We start from the raw sequence: 22307 nt of genomic DNA, 5'->3' as shown, positions 1-22307 counted from the left end.
GCAAGATCTGTACATGTACCCCAGAACTTAAAGTACAATAAAAAAAAAGGAAGAAAATTGGGTCTGATGAGGTGGCATGGTGCAGTGGATTACTGTGAGAACGCAGGAATGACACTCAGCTAGGGTAGAAATCAGGAAAAAAGCGATGAAGAATAGAGAAGACTTGCAAAGGAGATGCTCTAGCTGAACCTTGAAGAACCAGTGGGAGTCAGCACAGTGAAAAATGGAAAGCACATTTCAGGCAGAGAAAAACAACCTTTGTAAGGGCATGGAGAAATGAAATGGGATTGTTGGTTTGGAATGTGCATGAAGAGGACAGTTTGTGGATGATCATGTATGCCAAGCTAAGGAAAATGATCTTTTATAAGCAGTGGGGATCTATCAAAGGAAGGGCATGCTAAGATTTCTATGTCAGGTAGAAGAGTTATAGCCAAAACACCTTAAATTATCTCACTGTCCTTCAGAATACACATTATCTCAAGCCTTGTTTGAGGAACACATTGGCTTCAGTTAGTTTTCACGATAGCCAGTAACTTATGACTATCTGTTCAACATCTTGAAACTGATGAGAGTCAATGTTAAGGTAAGTTTCCTTGTGAAAACTATCCCTAATACCTTGTACTGAGAGGACACAAATAATTTAATTTCTTCCTCCCTTCTCCAGCTCTGACCTCTTTAGCCTCTTTAGCTATTTCTATCACTTATTCACCTGAGTGATTCCAGTGATGTCATAAATTCCCAAAGTTTCTAATCCAGCTAAGTTAATTATTGTCCACCAGTTGTGTTGAAATCATTCCAATATAAGTCAATATATTCTTTTCTTTAGGCTGTTACTTTTTTCTTTTTTCTTTTTTTTTTTTTTTTTTTTTTTTTTTTTTGAGACGGAGTTTCGCTCTTTTTACCGAAGCTGGAGTGCAATCAATGGCGTGATCTCAGCTCACCGCAACCTCCGCCTCCTGAGGCAGGCAATTCTCCTGCCTCAGCCTCCTGAGTAGCTGGGATTACAGGCATGCGCCACCCTGCCCAGCTAATTTTTTTTTTTTTGTATTAGTAGAGACGGGGTTTCACCATGTTGACCAGGATGGTCTCGATCTCTTGACCTCGTGATCCACCCGCCTCGGCCTCCCAAAGTGCTGGGATTACAGGTTTGAGCCACTGCGCCCGGCCGACTACTTTTTTCTTTTGTTTAGTTGCTTCCTTGACATTTATACTAAAAATAGCTCTTGCATCCTGTTTGATCATTTCTATCCCTCAAGATACCTTAGGGTCTAGGGCTGGGTAGAGAAAAGTAGAATCTCTAATTAAGAAGACTTCTCTAACTCCAACTTCATTATCACCGTTGTTAAAAATAGACCCTGTGTCTTTAAGACCAGTATTATTTTCCCATCTCAGTCTGTTATGCTATTTGATCATCCTCAGAACCTTGTTGAGAAAGTCTAAAATGTAATTTTGTTTTCATTTTGTGTATGGGGAAACTGAGGCATAGGGAGGTGAAATACCGTGTCCAAGATTAACCAATAATCAGAGATAGATCAGGAGCTTGAATCCAGGGTTTCTGACTTCAAGGATAAGAACTCTTAACAATAGCTCTAACCTGAGGATTTACTTACACTTCAAGGTAAACAAATCTCATTTTCCTAAGATTTGGTCTTCCAAGCTTTCAAATGGGAATAATGATCTCTGTGTATCTTAAATAATGTCCTGCAGACATGCCTCAGAAACTCAGGGGCATAACATTTCACCTTAATGCTCCAGACAAATGAAAATAAGTCATTTTGTGGCAGCATCAACTATGTCTCTCCACTTACAGAAAATCCATTTGCCTCAGGCTCTTGAAGCTGAGCTCATTTCTTCCAAAAGGAAAAGAAAGCTTCTGGCATGTGAAAGCTCAACTGGGGAAGAAAGACTTTGCTAATGGCACCCCACCCACGTCAAGTCTCCTATCTGGATAGAGCAGATTTCTAAAAGTGTTACCACATGAAAGGGAATGGATCTGAAATGAGGAATTCCCTGATGTGAGGGGAAGATGGTGTAGAATGGAGAAATCAGAATGCCCAGTGCAATCCCACTATAAGCTAGTCACCACTTGGCTTACAGCTCCATTTCCTTCTCCCTAAGACGTAGTCTAAAGAAAATAGTCAAAGGGTGCAGAGTTGAGACTATATTTGGATGAAAGTATATAAACATCAGGGTTGCCAGATTTTGGTCATTCATTCATTCATTCATTCAACAGATATTTATTGAAAGTCTATTATGTTTTCAGGATGTGTATGTGTATAAAATTGTGTGTGTGTGCACATGCATGTGTATGTCTGTGTATAATTTTCAAAGTACCCCTCCCAATGAAATGTATTATTATCAATGGCACCCAGCTACCACATGGAAGTTATTTGACCTTGATAGTGACTTCAGACTCTTTTCACTACAACCTGCTCAGCATCTAGCATAAAGTATTTAAGGAGCACCAAACAAATTGATGTAACGAAAACAAGAAGACCAGTTTGTTTTAGTTGTTTGTTGTTGCTGTCTTTGTTTTTTCTGGCTGCACATTTGTATTCCATTCCTCACTCTGTTCTCTTCTGTGCTGGGGGCAGAGGGAGTAGAGAGGGAGAGAGAATTCCCCAGACACGAGCTGGCAGATGTAGCCGAAGGGCCCTCGGGACACTAGTAGCAACAGAAACTGAAGAGCTGTGTCCAAGGATGTTATTTTAAAAAGGGACTCACAATAGCTTTGTCAGCAGAATCTTGGAGAAGAAACTGCATCTTCTCTCTCTCTCTCTCCCTTGTTTTCTTTTTAACTCCGTCTTTTTTCTGTCTTTTAACCCTTCCTCTACCTATCTATCTATGTATCATTTATCTACTTATCGACCTACCTACATACCTGTTTACCTACCTATTTCTATTTCTACCTTTCCTCCATTCTCAGGTTCTGCTGATTTCTGGCAGACAAATTTATTGTGGTCTTAAACACAATCGGGAAGAAATTAGCCTTCAGAAGAACTAAAATCTAGCCCAATTTCTGTCATTCTGAGAGGTTTTCTGCTAAGGAAATTAATTAAGTCATTTTGGAGAATAGATCTTACCCTTATAGAGAACATAATCTTACCCTATTTTTCTTCATATTGGAGGAGAAGAAAGTCATACCTAGAGTCAGGCACCCCTATGTTCTTATTTCCAAGAGGTGGTTCTTCTTGTTCTGTAGCCATGGCATGTAGGGGGAATATTTCTCTGCTAGATGCAAAAAGGCCAGTCTTCTACTTCTTGCTCTGCTACCACCTCTCTCTGTGACCTGGAAGCAGATGCCTTCCTCCTTGAGCTCACAGTTTTCCATCAGATAAAAAGTATGAAGGGGCCAGCATTGTACCCACCATCATCTGAAATCATTGCAACAACACTGGGTAAATATCATTACCTCCATTTTTTTTCTTCAGTGAGGAAAATGAAGTTCAGAGGGGTTAGGTTATTTTATTTATGTCCTCTTTGTAGTGCTTACAGGAAGCAGAATTCAGATTTGTACCTTCTTTTGCCTGATGTCAAACTCTTGCTCTTTTCAATTGTCCGTATTGGGTTTCTGAAGAGTAAACTCTGGGTTTATGGTGGTCAGTCTTCGATTGGGCCTAGGTTATATGCTATGCAGATTGGCCACATTCAACAAGAGGTTGGAGCTACTGAGAAGTGCTGAGCCTGTGTTCTTTCTATGGTTGAACTGCCATGAATGCTCTTGGTCACTGGCATTCTCAGCTGACTTACACCCATTCTTAAATAATTGACTTATAATAAATTGATTTATTCTGTTTCTTTTGCTTGTTTTTTCTTTCTTTCTTTTTCCTTTCTGTTTCTTTCTTTCTTTTTTTTTTTTTTTCTTTGAGACAGGGTCTTGCTCTGTCACCCAGGCTGGAGTGCAGTGGTGTGATCACTGCTCACCGCAGCCCTGACCTCCCAGGCTCAATCGATCCTCCCACCTCAGCCTCCTGAGTAGCTGGGACTACAGGTGCACACTACCATGCCCAGCTAACGTTTGTATGTTTTGGAGAGACAAGGTCTTACCATGTTGCTCAGGCTCGTCTTGAACTCCTGAGCTCAAACAATCTGCCTGCCTTGGCTCTTTCCAAAGTTCTGGGATTACAGGCATGAGCCACTGTGCCCAGCCCTATTCTGGCTTTTTTGGTAGTGTTTCGCTAGGTAAAGTGTTGGCACAAATAAACAAGGGATCCTGGAGCTTGGAAGAAGTTCAGCATTCTGCTGCCCCTGAATTCAATGACTCCTTTTTTCAGACAGCATCATAGAAATCTGTCTTGTTTCTCCTTGACTGGGGTTCATTCTCACTAGGGGAAAGAAAGTTGCTTGAAAGTATTTCAAGTGAGCACTGATTTCACAAGCTGATTTAATTCCTCCACTTAGAAGCAAATCGACCCCTTAAGAGTATTTTTTTTTTCTCTCAATGATTATTTTGGGATGTAAAAAGCACATTTATGTTCATTTTCTATTAGAGTTCTATGGTTATCCTGAGAGGTTATCCTGGCTGAGACTGTAATTTCTACATTACAGATTGGGGACAGGGGACAGAGGCCAAGAATAAGTAAAGCCAGTTGTGCAAAGTTACATAGCTAATGTAAGGGATAGAAAGCAAACCCTGGTCTTTGGCCCTGAATCCAGTGCCCTCTCCAGAGCTCCACTCCATTATTTTGTGAAAGAATGTTCTAAATAAAGCAGAAGCCTTAGGGTGACCATACATCCTGATTTGCCTGAGAGATTCAGATTTTCCCAGGATATGTTCCTTTTGCCTGGACATAATTTTTAATAGCACCACTTCATTTTAAAAGTGCTGTAGTTTGGATGATAAATTATATAGTAACTCTAAGACACTGACTAGCAACTATATTTCAAGGAGCTCAAAATCTTTCAGAAGTGCTGCAACATGTAGACTTAATAGCAGCACAGTGTGGTAAGTGTTAAGATAGAAATCTTTATAAAATAGGCACCCACACAGGAGGTGGTATTTAGCTTTGCCTAGAAAAGTTGGGAAAATAGCACAGAAGAGCTGATGCTAGAATTAGTAAAAAGGTGGACAAGGTGATCTCTTTTGGATGGCCACATTGAGGTTTTTCCTTGTATTGTTCTGTGTTGAAATATCAAGAAACATGCATAGGTCATACCTACTTAGAAGGCATCCTACTGCTAGCTTTGTGCTTCTGTTATCCTTGTCCTTGCAGCTAAGTGAGAATCATTGCAGCCAGCTGCAGCTTTAAATCATTCCAAACAGAAACGCTTGCTGTGGTTTAGATGACATGGGAGCTTGAGAATTCACTTGGTCTTTAACTAAAACTCCTAGGGTATCTGACAAGCCCTTAGAAGCCTGTAGCATTAGACAGGAAGGGTTCTTGGGGTCTCAATAGTGTAACCTCTTTCTCTGCTCTGATGGTTGAGCCCAGAGAGGCAAGGAGAGTTGTTCAAAGTAACAGAGCAATTTGGTTTTGGAGCTGGGAGTGAAGTCAGTGTTCCTTAAAAATCAGTTCATGCTTTAATGCAAAACTGAAATCTTCTTTGGAGTTAAATAGCTCCCAGTTTGCATCCATGAAGTTCTGTTGTGTCAAATGATGCACTCAGAACTTGGAAAGTGAACGCCTAATTTGGAGAACCAGATCACCTATTAACACACTGTGTGACCTGGGCAAGTTATTGCTGGAATCTCAGTTTCCTCATCTGGAAGAATAATATCTTCCTCACAAACATTTTTTCATTTTGTTTTGTTTTGAGACAGGGTCCCATTCTGTCCCCCAGGCTGGAGTGCACTGGCCCAATCTTGGCTCACTGCAACCTCCAACTCCCGGGTTCAAGCGATTCTCTTGCCTCAGCCTCCCGAGCAGCTGGAATTACAGGTGCCTGCCACCACACCCAGCTAAATTTTTTTGTATTTTTAGTAGAGACGGGGTTTCATCATATTGGCCAGGCTCGTCTCGAACTCCTGATCTCAGGTGATCCACCCGCCTTGGCCTCCCAAAGTGCTGAGATTACAGGTGTGAGCCACTGTGCCTGGCCTTTCTCACAAAGTTTTTGTGAGGATTGTTTAGAGTAATGAAGGTGAAAGTGTTTGTCAACTTGTTATTACAGCAGAGACACTCAACATGAGGTTTACCTTCTTTACATATTTTAAGTGTATAGTACAATATCATTAACTATAAACACACTGTTTTACAGCAGAATCCTGTAACTTTTTCACGTTGCACAATTGAAACCACATACTCTCTGGAAAGCAACTCTCCATTTCCTCCTCCCCGAAGATCCTGGCAACCATCATTGTACTTTCTACTTCTATGAGCTTCCCTACTTTAGATGCCACCTGTAAATGGAATCATGCAGTATTTGCTCTTCTGTGACTGGATTATTTCCCTTAGCATGGTGACCCTCCGGTTCATCCATGTTGTTGGCAGATGACAGAATTTCCCTCTTTTTTTTAAAGACTGAGTAATAGTCCATCATGACTAATGATGATGGGCTTGACAGTGCCAGTGGTGTTGGTGGTCTGATTCCACAGCTGCTGCTGATTGCTGAGGCCAACGAACAAATATTTATTTATTCACTCTCTTTCTTCATCTATACCTGCAGATGAACCCAGCCGGTGCTATTTCCATGATGGTGATGGGGTATGTGAGGAATTCGAACAAAAAACCAGCATTAAGGACTGTGGTGTCTACACACCCCAGGGATTCCTGGATCAATGGGCATCCAATGCTTCAGTATCTCATCAAGACCAGCAATGCCCAGGCTGGGTCATCATTGGACAGCCAGCCACCTCCCAGGTAAGAGCCTAACAATGTGCGATGTTTCCTGCAGACGTTCAGAATCTCCATTATGCCACGCAATGCTACTCACCTCCAAGGCAGTGTCATTGGATGTGGCCACTTGAGCATATCTTTATTAAATGTACTGTTAGAGCTTCATGAATACTATTTGTAAAGGATTAGATCTGGAATTGTTAGGGCAGAGAACATTGTATGATGGGATAATGACTGTCCTCCTGTTTCCTTGCCTGTTATAACTAATATTTGGAGAAAGAACTCCATTTTGTATATATCATGGACTTCAGTAAGGTAAGAATGAATTTATATTGGAAGTCCCACTTTTTAGTGAGCGCCAAGCTGTGCACTCCCTGAACTGACAGTAATTATACAGTAATTTGCTCTGTGGCCTTAGACTACTTTCCTCACCTCTCTGGGCCCTATTTTTCTCCCTCATCCTTAAAATAAATAGTAGTTGAGCTTGTTGATCTCCAAGGACCTTCCCAATTCTATAAAGCTGTGACTCATGCCTCAGTTCCCTAATGCACTATTTATGCGCCACAGTTCTTCCCCAGGGGACTGACAGCTTGGTCCAGGGAGTGAGAGTTTTGGGGCCACCAGTGCTTGTATGATTCTAGAAATGGCCATGCTGTCCCGAGAGCCCCCTTTCCAATTACTTTGTCGAGGAAGCACCTGCCTTCCCTAAGACTCACATTTCCCAGAGACATGACTCAGTGCTTCTGGCTGCCTGGCCTAGTGGCCTTGCAGAGACCAACCTGCCTCCTGGCCTTGCAGATGAGCTGCTATTCTCAGACATTCCTTTCTAATATTGCTTTCTTGATTTAGGTTCAGTGGGGTAGGCCTGGCTTCTAGATGAAAGAAAGATATGACCTTCCTTTGGGGTCCAGTGAAGAGTAATGGGCGAGGTACAGAGTATGATCACTTCGTTTTTAGCTGTTGCCTGTATTTGATTATTTCTTCATTCACTTTTTGTTTGTGTTTACATTACTAAAGCCTTTGTTCATTTGCATTTATTTTTGAATGCCCTCAGGAGAGTGGAAGCAAATGGTAACATGGCATTTTCTGATGCTTAACATGCATAGTGCCAGCCTGCTGAATGAATGAATGAATGAATAAGCGCATGGAGAGATGAATGGCTAGGGTTTATCCTCCCCCTGTGCCGCCTCTGTACTTGCTGGAATCATCTGTGTGGTTGCCTTTATCATACTGAACTCTTAAGTATCTATTTGTGTGTCTGGCTCCCCCATTAGGCTGCTGGTTCTTTGAGAAAAAGTTTCAGTTTTATTCTTTGTCCCCTCATCTTCAAGCACAGGATCTAGATAGGTGCCCAGCAAATGTATGTTTTATTGGCTGTAGATACACATGCACACACACACACACACACACACACACACACTCCCCATTCCCACATGCAAATGAACAGCACTGAGAGACAACACTCAAGTATCACCTCTCTATCACATAGAATGTTCTGCTTCAGAAACAACAGGGCTGGGGCCAGCAAGAGAACCAGGAATTCCAAATTCAACACTTGCAACCAGTTCTTAGAAATGTTTTAAAAACAACCTTCAAACAAGAGAATTATTAACACACTCGGAACCTCCCATGAGCAAGAGTTGAGGTAGCAGCTGTGCTTAAAAATCACCCAAAGGTTATTGCGACTAATGTGAGAAAAGGAGAGAAAGAATTTTTCAGTCTTAGCATTTGAAAAGAGGCTTCATGGGGCAATTATTCCAATCTTGTAAGGAGGGGCTGTCGGGAATTATGGTGATAATCTCTTCCTAAACAAAAATCCAATTTAAAAAATCATTATAAATACTAGCTTTTCGATCTACAAAGAGGAGATGAGGAAACAAAATCATCCTATTGAATTATTCATTGTAACCAATTTTATTTTAATGAAATTGACTAGGTTCCATTACTCTGGGCTTGGACATAATCTTTGTTACAAGGAGATTTCAGCTGTAACTAAATTTGCCATAATGAGATCAGCTCGTCAGAGAATACAGGGTCAGGGGAGGGAATATATGTGCAGGCTGGGTGCAGGGCCAGGCAGAGGGCAGCAGAACAAAAGTCTCCTGAATTCCTCATCTGAAAACAAGTATCTAGAAGTCATTCTCACACACACACACACACACACCACCACCACCACCACACACAGAGGCACATGCACACGCATACACATGTACATGGGCACACAGTCTCACACAGAAACACATACATACCACCACCACCGCCACCACCACCACACACAGGGGCACATGCACACGCATACACATGTACATGGGCACAGTCTCAGACACGCGCGCACACACACACACACACACACACAGAGCCTGCATAATGAGAGGTAAAGGCTATTCCAGAAGCGCAAACATACCTCCCTTCTAACAACAGAGAATGAGGAGGAAGTATAACTGTGCCCTTCATTACCTTGTACAGTGATTAGAAGAGACTGGTAGTTAATTTTCACCCTGTCAGGGCTTCCAGTGAAGATGTTGATAGCTTGAGAGGAGGAGCTGGGAGGCTCTTAGAAGTTGGGTTTAGAAATAAGATGGGAATCGTATCATGTGCGTCTCACTTTCCCCCCAGATGCTCATACTGTCTTTCTTCTCTCTCTCCTTCTTTTCTGTCTCTCTCTCTGTCTGTGTCTCTCTTTCTCTCTGTCTCTCTCTCTCACACTTAACACCCCCCCCACACACACAAACATACACACACAAATCTACACATGAAAAGGCCCTGTAGAAGCATGGGAGTACCAAAGCAGATAGAAGAGAATAGCAGGAAGGAAATAGTAGTTATCAAGGTCCACAGTCACTGGACACATGTATGCACATTATAGCCAATCCTCTTGTCATTCTTCAAGGTAGGATTTGTTGTCTGCCTTGGAGAAACTTGGGAACACAGTGGCTTCCTTATAAGTTACATAGCCCATAAGGGAAGAATCTAGGATTAGAAGAATCTCATAGAAGATGAATGACAGTGAGCCCTTGGGAATATGAGGTCACATTCAAAAGTTGGAAGTAGCTGGATTCCCGGAAATCTTCACTGCAAAGCAAGCAGAAAGACTCCTAGATGAATAGATCTCAGTGTGGAGTGTCGCTGTGCAGACTTCATGCGGTACTTGTATTCTCCTTGAGCAAACTTATAGTCACTGCCCATACCTTCAAATTCAGGCTGTTCCCATTCTCTGACAAGGTGGCCCTATTCCATGACACCCTGGAGTTCCCTAGGACACTCCATGAACTTAGGGAATGATGAAATAACCAAGTCATTCCCATTTCCTCTATGTAATTCCTCCTTACTCAAACCTTGAGTAAGTTACTCCTCTGGGAATCTTAGTGTCTTATAGAAAATAAGAGTAACATCTACCTTGTGGAAATTAAGATGGATAATTCAGTTTGATCCCACTTTCTGTCTTTCCTGATGCAATAAAAATGATAAATACGAATGTTTATTGGGATCATGTGCCTAGTTCTGTGCTAGAGCCTGTGGAAGAAACCAAAGAACTGAAATACCCAGCCTCTGACCTAGTCACTGTACAAGACTTAGGAGTGAGAATTCTATGAAAGGCACATTCTTATCACAATAAGTCTGCAGGATCTCCATGACTATTGCAAAGAAACAACATGCATTGCACTATATGGCTCGAGAATGTTAATTAAAACCTCAGTTTTGATGTTGTAAAAGCCTGCTGCATCTAACAGTTTCCGGTCTTTCTCGTTCATTCTTTTCAAAAAAGATTCCCAAATTTGGTTAGGCCAAAGCGAACCCTGAATGTTAAGTCTCGTATCCAAACCTTATCAAAAGTATCAAAACTTCCTGGTTGTGCAAATTGGGTTGAACATCCTATAATAAGAGACATTCTTTGGATATTTTGGCCATGCACCTTCCTGGCCCAGCTGGAATCAAGAATTTCCTGAGACACACACAAAAAATGGAAATTAACCAAAAAAAATCAAGTTATATCTCTTCTGGGAACCTCAAAACCTGGTTTGGGTTAAGTACTTGCAAAGATCTCGTATTGTTCTTATTTTGTCTCCATGTTTCACATTTCTCTAATGCTTTACACAAAAGGCTGCCAAAATGAGATGTTGATATTCCTTCCTTTTGCACCCACCTCCAGCATTTTTACCAGTCTGTTTCCTCCTATCCAAAGAGACACCTCCCTCCTTTGCAGAGGCCTGAGGAGGAAATGGAAATACTAAGACTATCTGGAATCCTAATGGATTACAAACCTTCAGTCAACCAACAAATTTATGTGGTTAATCCTTGGAGGGTAAAACTTAGACTAAGCATTTCCAGGGCAATAGTTTGAGGGCCAAAGTAAAGAAAACCTTTCAAAGGATGAGAAATAGCCACAGTGCGATGGAGTGCATTGTGATATAAGAAGTTCCCCATCATAAGGCGTTCTGGCTGGGCTGCTGACTGAACAGAAGATTCCTGAACTAGAAGTCAGGTGAGACCTAGGTATTCCTCTTTTCTTTGTAATTGATTCTTTTAGCTTTATGTCCCATGAACACACAATTGGGTGTATTAGTCCTTTGTCACTTCATTTCGAGTTGCTATTATTACTCCTTAGCCCATCCATAATACTTCATGCCTCTTCTAAAATACAAACCAGGCCGGGCACGGTGGCTCATGCCTGAAATCCCAGCACTTTGGGAGACTGAGGCGGGTGGATCACCTGAGGTCAGGAGTTCAAGGCCAGCCTGGCCAACATGGTGAAACCCCATCTCTTCTAAAAATACAAAATTTAACCAGGCATGGTGGCAGGCGCCTATAATTCCAGCTACTTGGGAGGCTGAGGTTGGAGAATCCTTTGAACCTGGGAGATGGAGGTTGCATTGAGCTGAGGTCATACCATTGCACTCTAGCCTGAGCAACAAAAGGGAGACTTCATCTCACAAAAATAAAATAAATAAAATAAAATACAAACCATAGTAAGTCTTGTGATATGACAATTTATGTATTAATTTATTTATTCACTTGATCAAACAGAAATATATTTGAGTCCCTCATTGAGAAATGTGAGAGAGAGAGAGAGCATGGGCATTGATGAGAAGTGAAGTGAAGTAGAAATCATGCAGATCTGGCTTTGCTCTCATAAATTCTGTTCTGACATGGAAAATCTTGAGTAAGTTACTCTGCTGGGAATCTTAGTGTCCTGTAGAAAATGAGAATAACACGTACCTTATGGAAATTAAGGTGGATAATATCTACCTGGTTGAAATGAAGGAGGCAGAGAAAACACTCTGTGCTGGGTTTGTTCACTTGATGGGTAGTACAAATGTTAATTCCCTGTCTCATTCATGTTAGGTTTCCTTTTATGCATTCCCCCCAAAGCTGGCTCTAGGGACCCACACAGAACAGAAGCTCAGTCAACATTTTGTTGAATTAAACATAGTTGCGTCAGCAAATGCATATTCTGAACTGCAGCAGGCACTTTGAGAAACTTCAAAGAAGTTCTGGTTCTTTTACTGCCTTCATAAAGCTTACCCCGTCATCAGAAGGGTGTTTTCTACTAGAAATAGTAGCCAAAGACCCAAGAGTTTAAGATCTAGAGGGAGTTTCCCTGAGGAAGAAACCGCACTGCTATCAGCTTACTCAGCCAGTAGGGATGAGAGCCAGTTTGTAGGATAGAAAAGTCCTTTGCCCACTTTTGGAAGATCCTAGACAATTTATAAAAATAGCATTTATCAAGTCCTTCCAGGCTTTCCACCAAATTTCTTGAATCCTACTAAAGCTACTACAAAAATAGGAATCACTCTTCTCACTTTACAGATTAGGACACGAAGGCTCAGAGAGCAGAGTAACTTGCTTCAGGCTCATCCCTATAAGGGGCAGAACCAAGATGCAGGCCACTGTGTTCATAATAGAAACACAGCTACAGGACCAGGCAGCTCAAGCCTGCTTCACTGACTGACACAAGAGAACAAGCTAGAAGAGCTAGTGTCTTTTGCATCTTTTAATACGTGGTATGTATTTAAGGAACACCGTGAAAGTGGGCGTTCCCTCTCTCCAATACCCAAAATTCTGCCCTACAATTTTTGCACACTGTTTAGATCTCCAGCTTTTTGCATCCATTCTTTCACCCACTGCCCTTTCCAGAGAGTTTTCTAAGATGTGTGTATGGAAATAAGAGAGAAGCATAAGTGTTTTAAGTTGCCAACCCTTGCCTATGAAAGTGATCTTGGAATGTCTGCCTAATTATAGCAGGGGCATGGGGAGAAAAAAATAATAAATCCACAAATAGGAAGAAGAAATTTTGCTTAATTTACAGTTTTGTCACAAGCCATGTGCTATACATAGGAAACCTTAAAATGTTAGTGAAAGAGAATCTTAAGATGTGCACATTTTCTTTCTTTTGAGGCAAAGTCTCACTCTGTCATTCAGGCTAGAGTGCAGTGGCACAATCTTAGCTCACTGCAGCCTCCACCTCCTGGGTTCAAGTGATCCTTCTGCCTCAGCCTCCCAAGTGTTGGCATTACAAGCATATGCCACCACTCCCAGCTAGTTTTTATATTTTTAGTAGAAATGGGGTTTTACCATGTTGGTTAGGCTGGTCTCAAACTTCTAACCTCAAGTGATCCGTCCTCCTTGGCCTTCCAAATTCCTGGGATTACAGGCATTAGCCACCGTGCCTGGCCAGATGTTCATATTTTCTGATGGCTGCCAAGTCTGAAGCAGGAGAGGAGAAGCCATTATCTGTGTCTTCTTCATCCTTGTCTCCAGAACAAGGGACTAGATACCCACTAGGGCATTCTACGGTACAAGGATAAGAAATCTTTCCACGTGTACTTATGATGCAGTGTAGGACGTGCTCATAGAGGTGGATCCAGAAGAGGTAAGGGAGAAGTGATTGCTGAGCTTCACCTAAAAGGATAAGCTGGAGGACAGGAGAGGGGAGGAAGGAATCGCATGGTGGGGGCTGCAAGGGGCATATCAAAAAATGGTCAATAAGAAACGAAGGGGAAGTCAAGAGAGATGAGCTAGGAAACATGGTTAGGAAAATCATTCCAATGCTTGGAACTTGACATGATCCTGAGGGCAATGGGGAGCTTTTTTGAGTTTTTCAGCAGGGGGTTAACATGGTTGGATCATTGCAAGAAGAAGATCGACAACTGTTGAACACTTCTTACATGCCAGCCCCTGTATTATTTCACATAGACTTCCGAAGAACCCAGCTGAGAATTCTTTTTTTTTTTCTTTTGAGACGGAGTTTCGCTCTTGTTACCCAGGCTGGAGTGCAATGGCGCGATCTCGGCTCACCGCAACCTCTGCCTCCTGGGTTCAGGCAATTCTCCTGCCTCAGCCTCCTGAGTAGCTGGGACTACAGTCGCACACCACCATACCCAGCTAATTGTTGTATTTTTAGTAGAGATGGGGTTTCACCATGTTGACCAGGATAGTCTCGAGCTCTTGACCTCGTGATCCACCCGCCTTGGCCTCCCAAAGTGCTGGGATTATAGGCGTGAGCCACCGCGCCCGGCCCGAGAATTCTTAATATTCCTCTCTCAATGAAGAAACTGAGTCTCAGGGAGATGAAACTCCCCACCCGTGGTACTCTTTCTTCTATTTTCTTTTCTTATACCAGGCTACTGGTATTCTATTAAAACAGCCTCACTTGGAAATTCTGCATTGATAAACAATTCTACAATGCGATTTGGATAGTACTATTTGCAAAGAGCAGAAAGAAATCCTGTACTTTATACCCAGTGCTGAAGTCACTTCTAAGCAGCTGTCTGTCCCTTCCTTGCCTGCCCTGCCTGCTATGGCCTTCACCAAAGCACTCGTCTCTTCTCATTAGTGAAATGAGAGAGCCTTTGCCAATGGTGGTGGAAGGAGGAAAGGCGAAGGGAACATGCTGAAATTTCAGAGACAATTCCAAGCAGTTTTCCCAAATACTCAAGGGATCTGTTTCTCCTGGTGGTTTCTGAATAAATTTTTCAAGAGCACGTGTGCAAGTCATTTAAGGAGACAGAACAGAAAGTACCATGGTCTAGTTCAGCTTGTCCCATGGTGTGGGGCACCCAAAAATCCCTCCAGGAAAGTAAAAATCAGAGCCTGCCTCAGAAAGGAGCCCACTGAGTTGGTCACTATAATCACCCCAAAACTTGTCATGGAAACCTTGGACTGTGGGAGACTTTAAATTTACTGAATCTTATGGGCTCCCAGCAAAGAGATCTATTAGATTCTGTTCCTAGCTGTCTCTTCTATTCATCCTTTGCTCATTTACTCTTTCAATATCTGTTCAAATCTACAAAAATCTAGATACTCTGATTGGCCCTAGGATTTGGACTGAAAGACTCTGAGTGACGGGAGCTTTATAAAAAATGAGATCTGGCATCAGATCAGCCTGATTTTCAGTTCTAGAGTCCACCACTCACTTACTAGCTGTGAGACTCTGAGTAAGTCAGTTGTCTTTGCCCCGCCCAAATTTTTCATCTGTAAAACAGGAGTGAAACCATCTCCATGTCAGGTGTTTGTCAAGGATGAGACAGTTGATCTAGAAATGCAGTTTTCCTTCTGGTAGCAACCAACAAAGTTTTAAAGAAACACTTCTGTCTGCCTGTGAAGTTTTGGCAACCGAGGAACAAATCCAATTAGGAACAACGTGGACTTTTTTGTCTCACAGAATAGACTTTGGGGCATAGAAATTTAAGCAGAGAGCGACTTTGAGAGTTTCTTGGTCTTACTTCACTTAATTAAGACTTGACTTTGCTTAAACAATTTCCCTGAACCTCTCAATCCCATCTGTTATAAAATGATTCTGATATGTATATTCAAAATCAACAGAATCTTGTGAATCTTCTTTGTCCAAAGGATCATTTTCAACGTGGGGTTGAACAAAGCAGCCACTGGTCTCAGGCAGTAAGTTATGTGCCATGGAGGAAGGAAGACACCAAAATAGCTTCTTCCAACAAAAAAAGACAAAGCTGGGCAAAGCGCTGTGATACAAGGACAAATGGAGTTAGCCTTAGAAGTTAACCTTTGAGGAGGAAGGTCGAACCTGAATAAAGTGACAGGTTATCTAGAAAGTGATTTTTCTTTCCACTTGGGCATTTGGGGGAAGCTGAAAAATACATTGTAGTGTGTAGCCATATTGTTTCACAGAGGAAGCATAAGCTTTAAAGCCAGAAAGACCTGACTTGAGTACTGTCTATCTGACTTGAGTACCAACCAGCTGTCTGATGCCTCACAAATGACTTCAGTTTTCTGAGCCTCAATTATCCTCATCTTCACATGATCCTGCTGTCATTCTGTGAGATGGTATGAGGATCCAATGAGCTAACATATATAAGGTGTACAGTACGTCACTACGTCTTGCTGGGCATCCAATTCATGTCAGTTCACATCCCTTCGAAACCATGTTATCCCTGAGCAAATTGAATCTGGAGAAGGAACAAAAATGTGTAAGAGAGGAAAGTAATGAAGGGATGAGCCTGGCATTTGTAGGCATACAACAAACATGTATTGATTGATCAGGGAAGGTGCCACGTGGAACGGTGAGAGCCTGGTTTGAATAGTGAGTATTCATGTCGCAATCGACACTTGACTCTTGACTTGAAGCCCAAGAATAAGCAAGGCTTTGTGGTTTGGGGCTACTTCCGCTGATTCTCCGTGGAGACCAGACATAACCCTGCCAGCCCTTTCCATGGCCCACCTAGGAAGATTCCTTTGCCTCTGTCTTCCTTTTTCTTCCAATCCTGGCCTACCCCTATCTCATTGCCTTCATTTTCCACTTCCTCTTTTCTTAGTCTTGGCGTCAGGATGACAAACCTTTCTTTTATCCCTGTCATTTGCTCAGGCTCCCTAAAACCCTTCTCTGTTCTTGTCTTTCATTTTCTTTTTTTTTGTTGTTGTTATTGTTTTGCTTTAAGTGGGGTCACCGGCATTTAGCCAGCATGGCCTTTGCTGTGTAATTTAGTTTCATGTTCTGTACCCAAGAAACATGTAAAAAATGTAAACAGCATTCACTCTCCTGGGCTGTAATGCACTTAGGAAGCAATAGCCGGTCAAGCTTGCTGAGACTGCTGCTTTGGCGGTATTGAATTCTGTCCCTAAAACCACATACTCATTTCTCTAAGTCTGAAAGTAAACTTTCTCAAGCCAGCCCCAAAGGATGGGGTTTCAAGGGGAGTTAGAGTTTGGCTGTGCACAAGATCTTGTTTTTATTTGTGTGTGTGTTCATTTGTTTTTGTCTTTCAAGCCCCCTCTTCCCTACTCTTATTCCTCCCCATCCTTACTTTCATAAATTAGCCTGGGTATGTTACCTATAGAATGAGACCAGGAAGGGCCTTCTGCCTCCTCTAAAGAAACTCCAACCATGGTTTTCTTAAACTCTGCCTAATTCTTCAGCCAGACCCAAGCACCAGGATATCCTGGGTACATTTGTACATGTTTGTTTTCTAGGGAGAAATGGGCCCAGAGAGGCCCATGAGAGATGTCCCTGCTGAGAGGTTCCCTGTGCCATGTGTCCAAGAAAGTTTTCTTTGGGGCTCCTGCCCACCCCAGAATCCTTTTCCAAACATGACACATGTGTGCAGCTGGTGGAAGGGGACACTTAGGTGATATTTGCATTTCTCTCCTTCCTGGAAGAGAGACCCCTAAGGAAGTGACAGGTTTGGAAGAGATCTTGTCTCCTGGCAAGATGCTGCCTGGGTGATGTCCATGTCTGCAGTGCAGCTGACTGGTGGCAAGGGTTCCAGGAAGAGAATATCAATTTAATGCAATGGGAAGGAGGAGATTAAACTGGCGTGCATCAAGGAGCTATAGTCAGGAGTTTATGTTTCAGAGAGGGCAAAATTGTCTGTGTTCACAGGCCAGACTCCGGACTACCTGTCCAATAGAGTCTTCCATGATGATGAAAACATTCTTCATATGAATGTCCTGTTCAGTAGCCTCTAACCACCTATGATATTGAGCCCTAGGAATGTGGCTCATGAAACTGAGGAACTACTTAATTGGTTTAATTTTAATTCACTAAATAGTCTATTATGTAGGCATTAGACTCCCCTATTGGACAGGGCAGGTCTAGAGTACATCACATGCAGGGCTACTACTTGCATTGAGATCTTGAGCAAATTAATTAGCCTCTCTGGTCTTCTCACCTGTAAAATTAAATAATTAAGGGGAAATCATGAGAATTTCATGGGATAGAGCACTTAAAGCACTTAGGACGGTGCTTGGAATAGCCTAAGTACCACCTAAATTAATTCAGTTCCCGTCATTGCATCAAATCTTTATAACCAACCTGTATGGTTGGAGCTGTGTGTCCATTTCACAGACAGGGAAGCAAATGTTTACAAAGGGCCCTTACTCTAAATTCCAGAACAGGAGTATATCCAGTTCTTTCTGGCACCAAAGCCCATGTATTTTTCACTACACCATATCACAATGGCATCTCTCCAGAGGTTTATTTATCTTCCTTCCTTCCCTCCTTCCCTCTCTCCTTCCCTCCCTCCCTGCCTCCTCTCTCTTTCTTTCCTTCTTTCTCTTTCTTTCTCTCTTTTCTTTCTTTCTTTCTTTCTTTCTTTCTTTCTTTCTTTCTTTCTTTCTTTCTTTCTTTCTTTCTTTCTCTCTCTCTCTTTCTTTCTTTCTTTCTGTTTCTTTCAGTCTCACTCTGTCACCAGGCTGGCTCACTGCAATCTCCGCCTCCTAGGTTCAAGCAATTCTACTGCCTCAGCCTCCTGAGTAGCAGGGATTATAGGCACGCGCCACCACACCCAGCTAATTTTTGTATTTTTAGTAGAGACGGGGTTTCACCATGTTGGTCAGGATGGTCTCGATCTCCTGACCTCGTGATCCACCCATGTTGGCCTCCCAAAGTGCTGGGATTACAGGCATGAGGCACCGTGCCTAGCCTCTCCAGGAATTTTTTAAGTGACAGTTCTCTTTCCCAGAGTGAGATATGACATACTCATCTTTTTGTAATTCAATGTCTTAAATCTTTTAAGTCTGCATAAATTCTTACTGGAGGACTTTTGCTTTTGGAGCATATTCTCTGTAATTCACAAGAAATATTGGTTTCAGTGATTTCTCACCTGTGAAGCTTTCTATTTTCTTCCCCATGGCCTATAAAATCCAAAAGCCTTAGCAGGCAAGTCTGTGCACAATCTCTACCTTTGCTTTACAGCCCACAGCCTAAGGGGCACATCCCAGGCAGTATGGGCCAATTGCCATTTCCAGGTATGTCTTGGGGTTTCCTTTTCTCCTGACTGGAAATACCATCATTTGCTCCTCTACCTTTTTAGGGCCTAACTATCCTACAGGGTTCAGCTCAAGTGGCTCCTCTTACATATCCCTCTCCTGACAACCTCAACCTATGAGCAGCCTTCCTCTTCTATGTACAGAATACTTCTGGAATTATCAGACAGGCCTGAGCACAAGCTGACTTTCAGTGTGCATTGCTTGTGTCTACAGCTCCTCATACCAAATGACCAGTGAGCAGCTAAGGATTTGGCCCTCATCTTATGCCTTTAGGTATTTCCCGTGCCCAGCACAGGGTCTGCTGTGTGGATAACACTCAGAAAATGTTGATGAAGGTATTAAGTGATGTTGGGAATTTATCAAACTTCTGGGAACAGTATCCTTTATGATTGGATTAAATATACAATTATTAAACATATAAATCAGTGTCTACAAGTGATTCCCTCATGTTTCCAGGTTACAGCCTCCTGCTGGTACCGTAAGTGATCAAAGCAGGCAGGGCCTTCTGAAATCCCCTGGTTCATCCCTTCACATTACAAAGGAGATAAGCGCTACTGTGTGAATTGGGGGAGGAAATTCACATCCTGAACCGGAAACCCATCCTGAACCCAAATCTCATGTTCTTTCTGCTGCTCTGTGCCTCCATAATCCATCCTCACTCCCGGAATGTTCACTGCACAATGAGAAGGGTTTTTCCGTAACTGTTTTGGTGTGCTTACTGCCGTGTGTTCCAGCATCAAGAACAGGGCCTGGCATATAGAGTTTCATGACAAATACTGATAAATACGTCTTTTTTGTTGTTGTTGTTGCTCCGCTAACAGCTTTGGGCAAAAAGTAGGAAACAGCTTCTGGAGGCTGAGCCCCAAGATAGAAGCTCTACCCCTTGCCTCTTGTTATTGCAGGAAAGATTGGGGTCTAAGCAATTTTCCTGTGATTGGCTTCCTACAGAGACGGATGGAAACCTAACGGGCTTCTTTTCTGGCTTGAGAATGTGGTTCACCTTCAGAGAGATCTCCCAATACAAGGCCCAGCACAGGAGGTTGTGAAGGAGTAAGAGGAAGAAAGAAGGGAGGAAGAAGAGGTGGAGATAAAAGGGATGAAGGAATACAGAAGTAAGAGAGGAAAAGGAAAGACTATGCAATAATAGCAAATGTCAGTAATAATCATAATAGTAATCACAGAAATTGATAATGATGAGTAGATAATAATGAGTAGCCAAATGGCTTGGCTATCAGGGTGATTATACTTTGTACATTTAAACCTGTTAAACATTCTATGAGGTAACTACTGTAATTTTCACTGATTTAGAGAGGAGTAAATTAAGACTCACAAAGGTTAGGTCACTTACCCAAGTTCTACAGGTGGCCCAGTGGTAGAACAGGGAAGTCTAGAATTTGAACCCAGAACGACGTCCCCCTACAGCCAGAAAGAAAGAAGAAGCAAGTGGTGAAGGAGGAAAATGCCAATTTTGTACTTTTAGTGTGTAGGGTGTATCTAAATATTTGCATATGCAAGAGCTCTTTTAATCCTCGTGATCCCCTAACATAGGTACCATCATCTCATTCTGCAGTGAAAGACATTCGATTTTAAGAAGGGTTCAAGGCCATGTTTTCAGTGAATGACAGAAGCTGAAATTCCAACTCACATTCCTTTGATTTAAAATGTATGTGTCTTCTGGTGCTCAGTGGAAGATTCAGGCAAGTGGCAGGTGCAGGGGTTGTTGAGAAGTTCACATTGTGGATCCCAGATTCCCAGGCATAGCATCTCAGAACAGCTGCTTCAACACCCTGCTTTTGTGCAGATGTGTGTTGCCCTGGCCAAGGCCGCCCCTAGGGGACAGCATCACTCTGGAAGGTCCTTGTTCCTCAGAGAACTCTGCTGATGGAATGGCGGACACATAGGTCAACAGTGTCCGTTGCACTTGTGGTGGACAAAGCTCCCCGCTTTGTATATCACAGTCACCGTTTCCACCTCTGAAATCTGGAGGGCCAGGCCAGGAGAAATGCCACTTTTTGTCTTTAAAAATGGGAGTTCTTGTTTGAATTGAAAGGTCTGCAGGATGCTCTTAAAAAGATAAGTGACTGCTGTCCCCCTGTTCCTTGCATACATCACTGCATTCCATCCTTTGGATCCTCTTCCTAGGAAAAATCAAGCTTGAGGAACCTAGACAATTGTACTACCTCCTCTTCAAAAGCAAAAAGAAGAGAGCAAATCATGCAGTGATTCCCAGCCCTTCCTATTGAGGCTATAGGAAGGGATGGGAGGACCCTAAGGTCTGTAGTGAGCAGGACGCAGAGACAAAGCACTCTGCTGAACATCTTGGCGTCTAGTGGGGTTCCCTGCAGGTAATGTGACTTGTACTTCGTTTTTGACACAATTTGGAACACACAGATCTTAATTTGGAAAGCTGAATAATAGGAGAAAGGGGGAAGAAGGGAGGAAACAAAAACAACCTGGAAACTTCTAGTTTTATGAATTTGAGAAAGTCTTGTTCTTTCAAGACAGATGTTTTTAAGTAAAAAAATCACTCCTCTGACCTTTCTTGAATAGGTCAATGTGGTCAAGACTGCCATTAACCACTGTTCAACTATTTGTAACCAAGGGTTTCGGTGACCAGGCACCAAACTTGGATGTGGTCATCGCTTTCCTGATTAACCCATAAATGCCCAGGGACTCCCAGAGAAAGGACAAGAAGAGATGGAGAATCTTCCTAAGACCCGCCTTTAGTCTTAGTAGCTCTGAGATGAGTGGTGGAGATTTCCATGTTTCAGTGCTTTACTCCTGGGTTGGCTGTGTTTCTGAATTTCACTCTAGAGCCAGCAGAGAAAGTATTTGGATTAAAGCTAAGTAGATTTGTGCTTTTCATCTTCAGTGTCTCAGTCTCAGTCAGTTTCAGTTTTGGAGCTGTAAGCAGAAGGCATTACCTGGTCCTGTTCTATGATTATGGTGTTTTCATATTCTGGTCCAGAACTTGGAAGTGTTTCAGTACTCAGCATACTGCTCTAGAACTGACAATGCCTCTGGGCTCTGCAATAAAATTCGTGATTTTTCCAGATTCTTACCTGGAGCTGGAGATACCTCGGAATTTTCTACTGCTGGCAGTAACTCTGTGCTCCTGTCTAGAGTTGAGTGTTCATCCTGACTGACTTAACAGTGTTCTCTTGATCTGATCCAGAGTCTACACTGGTTTTATATTCTGATCTAGAATTCATAACATTTCATTAATTTCTTTCAGTACAAATGCAAAAATAAAGTTTAAGATACAGAAAGTCTGCAAGGTATTTTTTTTTTTTT

At 42.4% G+C, this 22307-nt stretch overlaps 1 protein-coding gene across 1 annotated transcript in view; it reads left to right on the top strand.

Moving 5' to 3' along the window:
• Nucleotides 1-22307, top strand: part of PAPPA (pappalysin 1) — a 224488-nt gene that overhangs the window by 115955 nt on the left and 86226 nt on the right. The window contains exon 9 of the mRNA XM_012472748.2: nt 6607-6800. Within this exon, the coding sequence (XP_012328171.2) occupies nt 6607-6800 (194 nt within the window). The remainder of the gene's footprint in view (nt 1-6606; nt 6801-22307) is intronic.

This window comes from Aotus nancymaae, unplaced genomic scaffold (assembly GCF_030222135.1).
Source record: "Aotus nancymaae isolate 86718 unplaced genomic scaffold, 86718_ANA_hifiasm-v0.15.2.pri h1tg000003l, whole genome shotgun sequence".
NCBI classification, from domain to species: domain Eukaryota; kingdom Metazoa; phylum Chordata; class Mammalia; order Primates; family Aotidae; genus Aotus; species Aotus nancymaae.
This window is presented reverse-complemented; position numbering and strand designations above follow the sequence as displayed.